Source organism: Gekko japonicus, unplaced genomic scaffold (assembly GCF_001447785.1).
Source record: "Gekko japonicus isolate JY-2015 unplaced genomic scaffold, Gekko_japonicus_V1.1 scaffold336, whole genome shotgun sequence".
Classification (NCBI taxonomy): domain Eukaryota; kingdom Metazoa; phylum Chordata; class Lepidosauria; order Squamata; family Gekkonidae; genus Gekko; species Gekko japonicus.
In genome coordinates, this window is record NW_015172014.1 from 874,243 (window position 1) to 886,608 (window position 12,366).

At 52.6% G+C, this 12,366-nt stretch overlaps 1 protein-coding gene across 1 annotated transcript in view; it reads left to right on the forward strand.

Annotated features, from left to right (window-relative positions):
- Window positions 1-6,809: 6,809 nt before the first annotated feature.
- Window positions 6,810-12,366, forward strand: part of CHRNB1 (cholinergic receptor, nicotinic beta 1) — a 17,478-nt gene continuing 11,921 nt past the window's right edge. The window contains exons 1-6 of the mRNA XM_015420328.1: window positions 6,810-6,939; window positions 7,612-7,751; window positions 9,205-9,249; window positions 10,405-10,514; window positions 11,215-11,323; window positions 11,885-12,032. Coding sequence (XP_015275814.1) covers window positions 6,888-6,939; window positions 7,612-7,751; window positions 9,205-9,249; window positions 10,405-10,514; window positions 11,215-11,323; window positions 11,885-12,032 — 604 coding nt within the window. The 5' untranslated portion in view covers window positions 6,810-6,887. The remainder of the gene's footprint in view (window positions 6,940-7,611; window positions 7,752-9,204; window positions 9,250-10,404; window positions 10,515-11,214; window positions 11,324-11,884; window positions 12,033-12,366) is intronic.

Here is a 12,366-nt window from a genome sequence, read left to right on the forward strand (position 1 = left end):
ACCATCGTGTTATAAGTGAACGCCTTTTATGCTGGATTATGCCCTCTCCGGTGAGACTGCACTCCGGTTTTCAGCCACTGGGAGCCAACAATTTGCTATCGGGAAGGAAGACGTTTCATAGGAACAGCAGAGTGTGCTGGGAAAACAGTGCCCTACAAAATGGAATCATACCCCTTTTGGCCACTGGATGGCGACATTGCATTCATGGGGAGAGACAACTTCCTAAAATGGGCCGCTTCCACTGAACAAACCCATAGAACTGCAGTACCCTTATTTGGCCACTGAGTGGCAACACTGGAGTCGCAGGGCATCTTCCATGTGCATGTCGCAACGATCCCCCTGGTGTGTGGGGCTCTGGGGGGGGGGAACAATAGCCAATAACTCGGGGGAGGGTGCATGCCATAAAACTCTGCGCCCATCCCCCACCCCACCCCCCACACATCCCAGTATGCCCAGCTACCAATCTGTATAGTATTTCTACAGGCAATAAATTTAACAGGGTGAGGGTGGGAGGGGAAGCCGATGCGAAACTGGACTTGGGAGGGACATCGTCTCAATGCTGGTGGGGGTGGGGGGGTGAGGGTGAGGGGTCAGGGAAGCCTCCAGGGAGACCACAGAAACTCCGGAGGAGGGAGACTGGGAAGAGACCTTTTCTCCTCTTGTATTGCCTCCTGTGGCTACCAGAAACAGAACCTGGGGGGGTCCCTGGTACGCAGCCCCCTTCACACTACACGCCCCCCCTTCCGTTGTGAGACTCATGCGTAGACCACACCCTAGCGCTGCGTTCCAGCCCCATCTCTTGCCTCTGCTAGGAATCCTGGCCTCCTCCAGCAGGGATGAACGGGCCATTGAACTCGGAGGGGATTCCCCAGTCGGCTGGGAGCCAGCAGAGGCAGCAGCTGTGAGCCATGGTAACCGGGTGGGGTCAGCTGACCCATTGACACACACCCCACCCGCATGGCTGCCAGTTTGCGGGAGGAAGCCATGGGTGGGCCCTCTGCACTTGGCTTCCCCAAGGGCCATTTCCCGGGTGCGCTCTGGCCTCCAGCAAGCCCAAGGCCCACCTCTGGAGAGCCCACGCATCCTGGCTGCCATCTTTCCCCGTCTCCTTGTGCACACGTGCCCCCCACCCGCATCACCCCTAGGCTCCACCCCAAAGAAACCTCGGGAGTCCTAGTTCAGGGTTCCGCAACGTGGTGCCCACAGGTGCCTGCCACTGACTTCCCTTCGCGCCTGCCGAGCTTTTCAGAAAGCGGGTGGGACGGGCCTTGTTATTGGCTTTCCTTATTCAAATGAACGGGTTTTCCGGCAGCGGGTGAGGAGGAGGGCTGGTGAGCACATGGGCTTTCCTTCGTCATCGTGTGGTTCCATTCTCCCCTTCAGGATTTCCTTCTTCCGAGGAGGCGTGAGGAGGGAAACACTGTTTGGCTCCACCTCCAGAGGCAGCCATTTTGGGGTGATGCTCGCCACCACCCCCAAGGTGTTTGTGGCTTCAAAAAGGCTGGGGACCCCTGCCCCAGTTAGCACCCTCCTTCTCCCGGAGGGCGCAGCAAGGAGAAGCAGAAAGCTACACCCGGCCACCCTGAAATCGCTCTCCTTCGGCCTGGGCGCCAGATTACCTCATTTACTGAGCCGGGTCCAGATGGAAAGAGCCTGCGCTGAGCAGGGAAGGAAGGGAGAGGCCGGCCACCGAGTGGGCCATCGTGGGCACGGTCTACCTATCTCAGCCTCCTCTTGGCAAGATGGCGCCGGCAAGGGCCAGAGCTGACCCCTGGGGCAACAGTGCCACCCCCTCCTTCCGTTCAAAGTCCAGCAAATCACCCCGTTTTCCCTTGTCCAATGGTCACAGGGTTCACGTGAACTCAGGAATTCTACGAGGTCTCTGCTGAGGTGAAGCAACAGTGTCAGTCGGGTTGGGAAATTCCTGGAGATTTGGGGGTGGGGTTTGGGGAGGGGAGGGGCCTCAGCAAGGTGCAGTGCAAGAGTCCACTCTGCAAAGAAGCCATTTCCTCCAAAGGAGCTGTTCTCTTGTCATCTGAAGATCAGTTGTTGTAACTCCAACAGATATCCAGGCCCCACCTGGCGGTTGGCAACCCTAGCACTGTTGGGGCAGGTTTTGTTGTTGTTTTTGCAAGGTGCAACCTGGGGTCCCAACGTGCATGGAACAGGCCAGCCAACGGGGGGGGATGCAGGGGTGCGACCGGCTCCCTCTCTGGAAGATGCACACACTCACCACCCTGCCTGCCCTCTGCAAAGTGGCAAACGTCGGCATTTGAACTGCGGTGGCGTGACCCTTCCTTGGCTCAGGAATGACCTCCCGGTCCTGATCGTTTCCGAGGAGGACCTCCTGAGCCAGGAACTGCCCCAGTCACCCGTTTTGGTCAATGAAGTCACGGGACCCCGTTCTGATTCTGGGGCGTGCCACAATTAACATGTTACAGCCATGTGAGCCCACGTTACTGGCATGCATCGCCACTCCGCTAGCCCAATCCTGGATGCCAAAACTCAGGTGTGGAAGCTGGAGAAGCTGGGAGAGTGGTTTTCAAAAGTATGCTTGAAGCTGAGCCACAATCGTTCAAGTTGGTGAACTCAAACCGAGGTAAACAGCGGTGTGGTTGGGCACTGCCTGTCTCTGTGCAGAAGCCCTGGGCTTCCTGGCTAGTCTCTCCTCCAAGTCCTCACCAGGACCAGCCCTCCTTCGCTTCCAGATCGGGGTGCAGCTAAACTGGTGAAAAGGGCAGTCAGGTTGCAGCCGACTCGCGCCGACCCCTCAAGGGGTTTTCAAGGCAAGAAGTCTTCAGAGGTGGTTTGCCACGGCCTGCCTCTTCGTAGCTGCTCCGGAACTTCCTTGGTGGGCTCCCATCCAAGTATGAACCAGGGCGGGGCTTCGCTCCCGATATCTGACACAATCAGGCCGGCCTGAGCCGTTCAAGTCAGGGTAGGATTCGAATCGGGTCCTTCCAAACACTGTTCTGGCCAGATTTTGACAACGGGTGATGTTCCGGTGGAAAGGGTTTTTAATCCTGAAACTTCATCACCGTTGGCAACAGAGCCCCGGGCATCTCCTGTCTCGGGACACCACAAATGTGGACCACAAACAAAGGATCCGTCGCCTTCCCCATCTGAATCTGAACTAATTACTTGAACCCCACCCTCAAGGTTTATCCGTGGCATCTCTGGTATTTACTAGCCCAATCTTGACCCCCGTGAACTCTGCCGGCATAGGGCAGGGTGTGTGTGTGTGTGTGCCTATTCCAATTGCACGAAAGCAGCTGGTGGGAAAGGTGGGCTCAAAAGCTAACCTCGTCTCCCCCTTTTTATGTACTTACAAAAGGCTGTGTATTCTCTCTTACTCTGTATATCTCCCTCCTCGATGCCTCAGCCCAGGATCTCTTGAGAGGGGGGGGCACATCAGCTCTGGCCCACGCCTCTCTCCCCTTCTTGGCATTTCCACCTCCTGTGCCCGGTCCCCACAGTCTCCAACTTGCCTCGTGCCCTCGCCCACCCAATCCCTCCTTCACCTCTCCATTTCCTACCGCCTCCCCGTCTTTTCTAGAGGACTCCCGGTGCAAAGCGGTAATACTTGAAACCTTCAAGGCGTTCATTCACTTAAAATACAAACCAAGTACCCAGAATAAAATTCTGTTGGCCTTCAAGGTGCCCGACTGGACTCAAACTTTGTTCTGTCGCTTCAGAGCAACACGGCTGCCCCCACCTGAGTCTAGATTCAGGGCTATTTCTGGGCAGGAACGCACAGGAACGGAGTTCCGGCTGGCTCCCGAGTTGGCCACGCCCAGCAAGAACTCATTAGCATAATAGGCCACACCCAACAGCAGACACTCATTAGGATTGGCTACATTAGGGGTGTGTGGCCTAACATGCAAAGGAGTTCCTGCTACAAAAAAGCCCTGGATTTTGACAACAAACAAGGTCAACAGAATAAGAAGCAAAAGGTGGGTGTGGCTGGATGACCACACTTCTGATAGCATGGGGGTGCGGCCTAATGTGCTAATTAGCTGTGCAGTCAGGGGTGTGGCCCAATATGCTAATGAGCTCCTGTTGGGTGTGGCCTATTATGCTAATGAGTTCCTGCTGGGCTTTTTCTACAAAAAGAGCCCTCATTTGAAATGATTTGGATCTGCCCCTGCCTCTGTATTGCAGCGCATTTGAAATCCATACCCCTCGGAGATGTTGTTTTAAATCTGGCATTTCAGAGGGATTTATTTCCAAAATATAGTTTAGAAGTGCAGGATTTCATGTTTGTTTGTTCTAGTTTCAGAACAGCCGTTTACGTGATTTTGCAAATCCCAAGAGTGGAACTTCAAGCAGGAAAATGTTTTTAAAAATTCAGTCTGCTATCAGACCCAACTCTGCAACGATTCGGATCCCCCCCCCCCTTTGAGAGCTTCGGACTCTTGCACAGAAACGTTGCCTTGCAGGATCGGGGAAAGGTCTGTTTCGGATGGACTACCTTCCAGGGCTGGTGTCCTCTAACACCCATCCCCCTCCTCTGCCTTCTCCCCTTTACCAGCACAGAGAGCAATAATCCCTGGAGTCTCTCCGCCTTTGACTCCCTGCATGAGAAAAAATGGAGCACTCTCAGCAATAACAAACCCCCTTCCTGAACCTGAGGCAAAGAGTCCTGTGTCAGGCCCCTCAGACCCACCCACCCCCCCCCCCCCCCCCCCCCGTCCCGACCCCCCGTCCTGCATTCTGGAAATAAACAGAACATTTCTATTATTCTACATGGCTTGTCTTGGTGGTTATCTACAGGGTGAATGGGTGGGCAAGGGGGCTCCAGATCCAGGAATCCACTTCCAGGATTTAGGCTCTTCTACTCCATTCCGAAATGACCCAGTCCAGGTCTTCCCTGTAGCCCTTGAGCAAATAGGAGGCTGTTTGTATGGCGGGGCTGTGGTTCCCGCACACCATTTCCCCGATTTCTGAGTCCACTGACCTGACAGGACGGGTCCTTCCCTGTCCCTGGATGACAGACCCTGTCCTCCTCCCTCCCTCCCTCCCTCTCAGGCAAGATTTTCCCTCCCGTTTTTTCTTTTGCATCCCTTCACAGACTCAGCAGCCCTGGTGGGGTGTCTCCTCTTTCGAGTCACCTTCGCCAGGGATACATCAGGGCTGTTTTCTCCGCCCAGGGCCTGAGGGTAAGGTCAGGGTCTCCCTTTCTCTTAAAGGACAGCTAATGGCACTCGAGATGCTTCTAAAATTCAAACATAAGGGTTTTATTTTACATCAAGGGGGAAAGGTCAGGTGAAGTCAGGGGTTGAAAATACAGAGGCAAAACAGTAGAAGCCCAAATTCTTATTCTTGTATTTCAGGCTAATGAGAGTTTCTTGAACTCTTCACTGTTACGATGGTTCGCTGCTTTGGTTCCTGGGTTTTCCCCTAAACCATTTCACTTTATTTGTAGAACAGCAGACTCTGTCGGTGCCCAGAAGCCTGGTTCCATCTTCCCAGCACCCAAACCCCTTCTCTTGGAACACCAGAAATCTTCTAGAGACTGTTCACTGTCTTTGAAAGTCTCCACAAGCACTTTCCCATCACACCAGACCAGGGAATCTCTGCTCCTCAGGGATCACTTTCCCTGTTTGACTGGGGAGGGATCCTTCTTCTCTCCCTAGAAGATTTACTCCCTTTTACTTTTGGCCCAAATGGAAGACTTCTTGTGCTACCCAAAACCTCCTGGCCATACTTTCCCCCGTTCGCTGTCTGTGTTCAAAACTGCCCTCAGCTAATGCTGAGTTAAGACTGTGTTCAGTCACGGGGGAACTCTGACTTTGTCAGCACTAAGCCCTTTTCCTGTCAGGGCTAGCCTAAGATGGTTTCCTCGCACACACACATGTCTTGTCATGGTCAAGGCAGGAACCTGAACCCCTTCTGAGCATACAGCTCTCACCAGACTTTCTTTTGCTCAGCTGATGCCGACCAATCAGTTTGCCCGGAGCAGCCTGTCACTCAAGGCTCTCCTGCAGTTTTATCTGCAGCACTTTTAAGCCTCTTCAACAAGTGCAGACAGGGGAAGGGCCTGAATCCCTACAGTACTGGGGATCTCCAGAAAGGAGTGCCCCCCATGGCTCCCCAAGTGTGGGAGAGGTTGGGCCTGGATGGAATTTATTGGTTTACTTCATTTCCATGTTACTTTTCTCCCCAAAGCAGCTTACATCATTCTCCTCCACTTTATGCTCACAACAACCCTGTGAGGTAGGTTAGGGTGAGGGTGCGTGACTGGTCCAAGGTCACCCAGCAAGCTTCTCGTGGCAGGGTGGGGATTCGAACCTGCCTCTCCTGGGACCTAGTCCAGCACTCTGGCTGCTACACCACGCTGGTTCTTGTCTCCACAGTCACTGCAGGTCCCAGCTGAGCTACTTTCCCCCATAGATGACAAAGGCCTTTTACTTCGGCCACAAACGGCTCCACTTCCAGACTCTCACTATGTCCCACGGGTGGGGCATCGGTTGCTCCAACGGCTCCGTTCCTGACCCCAGCTGGAATCTGGCTCCAGGGCCTTCCCGCCTCCCCGAGCTGCTCCTGCTGAGTCGGAGGGTTACAGGGACCCAATCCAGCTCCACGCTCTCTGCCCCCAGGAGCCAGAAATGCTGCCTTGGCTGGGTGGTGCAGCCGCCCAAGTGGGCAGTGCTCCCTTTCTGTGGGAGATCTGCAGCCAGAGGGCCGAAGAGAACAGGTGGCCGGGCCGGAAACTCTTCAGCAGCTGCGAAATGCCTTTGGTAACTCTAGATGGTCTCCTCTGACCAATCCCCTTCCCGTGGCCCTGGCTGGGCGGCGGCTAACACCAATGGGAAGGGCTCCCTAGTCCCAGGGAAAGGGGTGGCCGCCCAGCTGTCTGTCTGCCTGTCCAGCAGCCGACCGAGGACATGGCCCCCAGGGCGACGCTTTGGGGGCTCCTGTGGGTTCTCTCCATGGGAGGTAAGCGTTTCATTCATGTCGTCTGCCTGCTTCTGCCAAGGGCACCCAGAGGTGGGGGTGGGGGGCAATGCTCCCTGTAAGCTGTGGGGTCGTGTGAGCAAAAATCCTACTCGGTGAGCTCCTGGCAGTAATGTTGTGAGCCAGCGATTGGGCTCCTGCATAGGGAACACTGCTCTGGAACCCTCCTTCCTGAGCTAAGACAAAAATGTGTGAGCCGGAGGCTAAAAAACTGTGAGCTATCTCACACTAACTCAGCTTAGAGGGAACACTGCTCTGGAGCCCTCCTTCTTGAGCTAAGACAAAAATATGTGAGCTGGAGGCTAAAAAACTGCGAGCTGGCTCACACTAACTCAGCTTAGAGGGAACACTGGTGGGGAGCTGTGCAACGTGTGTGTGGGGGGGGCAATGACGACAATCATTCCAAAACCATTTGTGCAGCCAGGGTTTCAGAAGTGTGCCAGACCCTGTGACCTTTCTGTCATGTATTGATTTGTACAGCATGCAAGTGACGTTTTGCCTCTTTCAAAGAGCTTTTATAGAACATTTGACCAGAAATGTGTTGCTCTCTGGGGGTCACAGGGCTTAAAAGTGCCCCCCCCCGTTAGGGAGGCCAGCAGATGGGTGGGTGCCCTCCGACACACTAGAAGGCTCTCTCTTGCATTCTCTCTCTAGCCGTGACGGCTTCCGAAACAGAGGGGCTGCTGCTGAAGGCGCTCTCCCAGAACTACAGCACGACTGTGCGCCCGGCCCGCAGCATCAGCGACAGGGTTCCCGTCCGGATCGGGATGTCCCTCTCGCAGCTCATCAGTGTGGTGAGTTCTGCTTTGGAGCAAGTGCCTTGAGGATGTGGATCAAGAAGTCAGAACCTAGCATGGCCGGTAGATGGCGGCACGGCTTCCCTTCCCCTCAGCAGGCATTCCACAGGGCAACTGCAGGGGGCGACATCGAGGAAATGCTCTCCAAAACAGGGTTCGACTCAGCGGCATAAGGAATTCGGGGGTGGGGTGAGGACTGGGACCCTTCCACATGGGGTGGGTGCAGCAGCTCTAGACTTTGGGTTAGACGGAGAAGTAGTTAAGAGGCGGTGGCAGCAAAGACAACAGTTGGAGTTTGCCGCCAGCTATTGATAACTGGAGCTGCGGTGGCTCAAGTGCTTAAGACGCTGAACTGCAGGCTGTGGAAGGTCAGTAGTTCAGCAATTCGAGACCCGGGTGCCGCATGACGGAGTGAGCTCTCATCTCTAGTTCCAGCTCCTGCCAACCTAGCAGTTCAAAAGCAAGAAATTGCAAGTAGATAAATAGGTACCACTTTGGTGGGAAGGGAACAGCGTTCCGTGCACCTTGGTGTTTAGTCATGCCGGCCACATGACCAGGGAAACGTCTTCGGACAGCGCTGGCTCTTTGGCTTTGAAACGGAGATGAGCACCGCAACCCTAGAGTCGGATTCGACTGGCTTTCGAGCAAGGGAACCTTTACCTTTACCTTTATTGATAACTGAGCGATCTGGGGGATGGTCACAAAGGCAAAAGGCTTCTTGTTTACGTCCTTCTCTGTAGAAGACCCCCCCACACACACACACACCCCATCTCAAACTGCAGGCATTTCCCCCCTTCCATTTCCAGTTCTGGCCAATTCAGAATATTGTAGAAGCCAAAAATGAGAGATCACGGGAGGAAGCGGAATTCCAAAAACAACATCCGTGACAAAAATAACGAAGAGTCAAATAAAGATAACTTGCAAAAACATTTACTGTAGTAATTCTGTAGCAACCCCAATTCTTATCAATTACTTCTTATCAACTCTTGAAGGAAGAGTTGTGAAGACCTTGGGTTCTGTTATTAGAGAGTCAACATGGAATGTTTCCTTCAAGAGTTAATAAGACAAGAATTGACAAGAATTGGGATTGCTACATGCTCAGATAAAGCAAATATTGTGAAACGAATTGTTTTCATTGTGCAGTATTCGTTAGCATGTGAGCGATAAATAATAATAATAGAAGAAAAAATTATTCTAAATAATAGAAGGCAATTTTCTACAGAATTACTACAGTAAACATTTTTGCAACTTATCTTTATTGACTCTTAGTTATTTTGTCACGGATGTTGTTTTTGGAATTCCAGTTCAGAATATTGTCTGTCCCCAAGAACCATTTTTTCCTACCTGCTAGTGTGCCAAGGGCTGTAGGAGATGCCTGAAGTTATAACGCACACCTGCAGGACCATCACCCTGAGCTCTCTTTGGGAATTTTTTTTTTTTTTTTTTGCAGGATGAAAAAAACGAACAGTTGACAACAAAGGTCTACATGGATCTGGTGGGTAAAAATCACAACCTATGTCCCCCTGGCTGCATCTCACAAACACATAAGTTGCCTTCCAGACATTCGCCATGTGGGAGAGGCGAATTTGAATCTGGTCTGGTTCCGAGATAGCTTGTCAGCCGCGAGAAGGATTCACATCCTTCCAAAAACAGAAAGAGAAGGGACTGAGAACTTCCTCAGGGGATGAAGCGCCTTCAGAAGGTCACTTCACACCAATCAGGTGCCCTAGACCTGCCCTGAGCTGCCTTTTCTCCTTGACCGGGTGGGGTATGCGAAGGGGGGGGGAATGATTTAATTCCTCCTCTCCGGCCCCTCCAGGGATTGTTTGAGTGGTTGTGGTGGGGCTGTATCTTAATCAATCCGAATTGCTGGATTTTCTAATAATATTCTCTTTGGGGTCACCAATTTCCAGGGAGTCCTGAAAGGCCTTAGGCCATGATTTGTGGAGCTTGAGGGGCAACAAGACAAATTAAATTATCTTTAAAACAAAACAAAAACACAAACATACATTTCTGGGCCTCATTGGGTTTTGCTAAAACTATTCTGGGCAGTTTCAGTTAAAGACCTGGAAAAACCGAAATATTTGAATGGAGTTAATAGAACAAAAACTGATTTTGTTTGATGGGGAAATAGATGACTGGAGACCGATGCCCCTTCTAAGCTGTGGAGTCTTGTGAGCAAAAATCCTGCTTTGCGAGGTACTGGCATTAAAGTTGTTAGCAGCGAGCGATTTGGCTACTGCATAAATCAGTTTGCTCTGGAGCCCCATCCTTCTTTCTGAGCTAAGATGAAAATGTGTGAGCTGGAGGCTAAAAAACTGCGAGCTAGCTCACACTCACTCAGCTTAGTTGGAACACTGACACGGGTTTGAATTCTGCCTCTCCTTTGGGGTGCTAAGATAGAAGGCGCTATCTTGCTACAACCCTTCTCGAGTGTGTGAAACAGGAACAAGAGCAACTATCTTGTCAGGGTGGCCATGAGGGGAGATAAGAGGAAAGACGTGTTGTGGGCTGCAGGCCCTGTCATGGCCTGAGTATCTGATACGAACTCTCCTGACATTCACACCCCTCTCCTGGTCTGTCTCTCATGGCCTCATCCCCGTGACTCCCCTGGCTCAAACCACCATCTATTTCTTTCCTGGATTTCCAGACATGGACAGACTACCGCCTCACCTGGGATCCCGCGGATTACGAGGGCATCACCTCCGTCAGGATTTTTTCTAACAAAGTCTGGCTCCCAGATATAGTCCTCATGAACAAGTGAGTATTGTGAAGGTTGGGAGCTGCGGCATGCTGTGGAAACACAGCTACTTTTCTGGGCTGGGGGGCAAGGGGGGGGTCCCATTTCCAAAAGGGATCCCTTATTAGTTGCTGAAGCAGCCCCGTAGCCAGAAATTTTGGGTGGGTGGGGCATCGGGAACATTTGTGGGGCAACAGGGGAGGGGTTCCCTCCTTCCCTGAACTCCAAGTGGCGATTTCATTGCTTGGAGTTCAGGTGCAGGTAGGCCCCGCTTGAAAAACGCCATTGTGGGGCATGCCTCACCTTTGAGGGGGCATAGCCCCCAAACGCCCCACCGTAGCTACGGGCCTGTGCTGAAGTCTCTGGGCCTGGGATGGTGTAGCAACCTCACTTTCATTTGTATTTATTTATTTATTTATTTATATCTCTATCCCGCCCTTCCCACATGCAGGCTCAGGGCAAGTTACAACATATAAAGTTCACCTTACAAACAGATAAAAATCTAAAATACATATAGGTAATAAATACAACATTAAAATACTATATTAAACATATTACACAGTTCGGGCTACAAATTCACCAGTCTCCAATTCGGAATGTTCCACTTCATTACGAATCGAGAGCCGTTGGCCGAATGTGGTTTGTCTCCAGCTAGGAATGTTCAACATAATTCTGCACGGGAGGTTAACAGCCTTCTCTGCCCCCACTCCTCCCATCCAGTAACGACGGCGTTTTTGACATTTCTCTGATGGTGAACGTCTTGGTGAACCACGAGGGGGTCGTCCGGTGGCAGCCGCCCGCTGTTTACCGGAGCAGCTGCAGCATCCAGGTGGGCGTCTTGGCATGACCAGCACTTGTCCGCCAGTCATCCTTGTGGCCGTACCCCTCCCCTCCTCCTGTGCCACCTTTCGCCATGCCATGAGGCCTTGGCTCAGGCATTGCCGGCAGTGGTATAAATCCAAGATGGCAAAGCCTGCCCCCCTCCCATGACACCAGGAGCAAGCTGAGCCCCTGTGGCGCATGGCACCTTCCGAGTGGCACTACCCAATGACGATACGCATGAGAGCAAGATGCGGTTTGTGGGATGCTTGTTCCAACTCTCAAAGGGCAACAGAAACATTGCTTCAGAGGGCAGCCGCGTCGGTCCGCCGTTGAAGAGCTCGATTCGAGGCCAGAGCCCGACAGGGTTTCTAGAGTATAAGCCTTCTAGAGTTCTTATTAATAATTACCCAGGGTTCCTTTCTTTGGCCCTTCGTTGAACTATTCCTCTGCAGAAGGTGCCCGAAGGATATTGTGAATTGGCAAAGAAGGCATTCCCGCTGTAGCGTGGGGAGGGTGTGGGGGACGGGCTGCCTTCCCTCTGACCCCTTTCTGTCTGGGGGTGGGGCAGGTCACCTACTTCCCCTTCGACTGGCAGAACTGCACCATGACCTTCCGCTCATATACCTATGACGCCTCAGAGGTCACCCTCCTGCACCCTCTGAAGGAGAACGGGGAAGAGCTGAAGGAGATCATCATCTACAAGAATATCTTTATCGGTGAGCCATAGCTGGGGGGGTGGGGGTTTGAGGCACGTGATGCCAGTCGGCAGGGGTCATTTCGTAGAAAAAGAGGTGCAGGAGCTCACTAGCATAACTTATTTGCATATGCCACACCCCCTGACATCACCAGAAGTGTGTCAGAAGGCAACACCCACCGCTCAGGCTCCACTGGACTGTTTTGGATTGCTAGCTATTGGGGGGGAGCGCAGATCTGTCCTCACAGAGGAGGGAGAGCTTGTACCTGAATAAAACTTGGTCTTAAAGGTGCCACTGGACTGTTTTGGATTGCTAGCTTGGGGGGGGGGGCGACACCCAAAATTTTGCAGGCAAG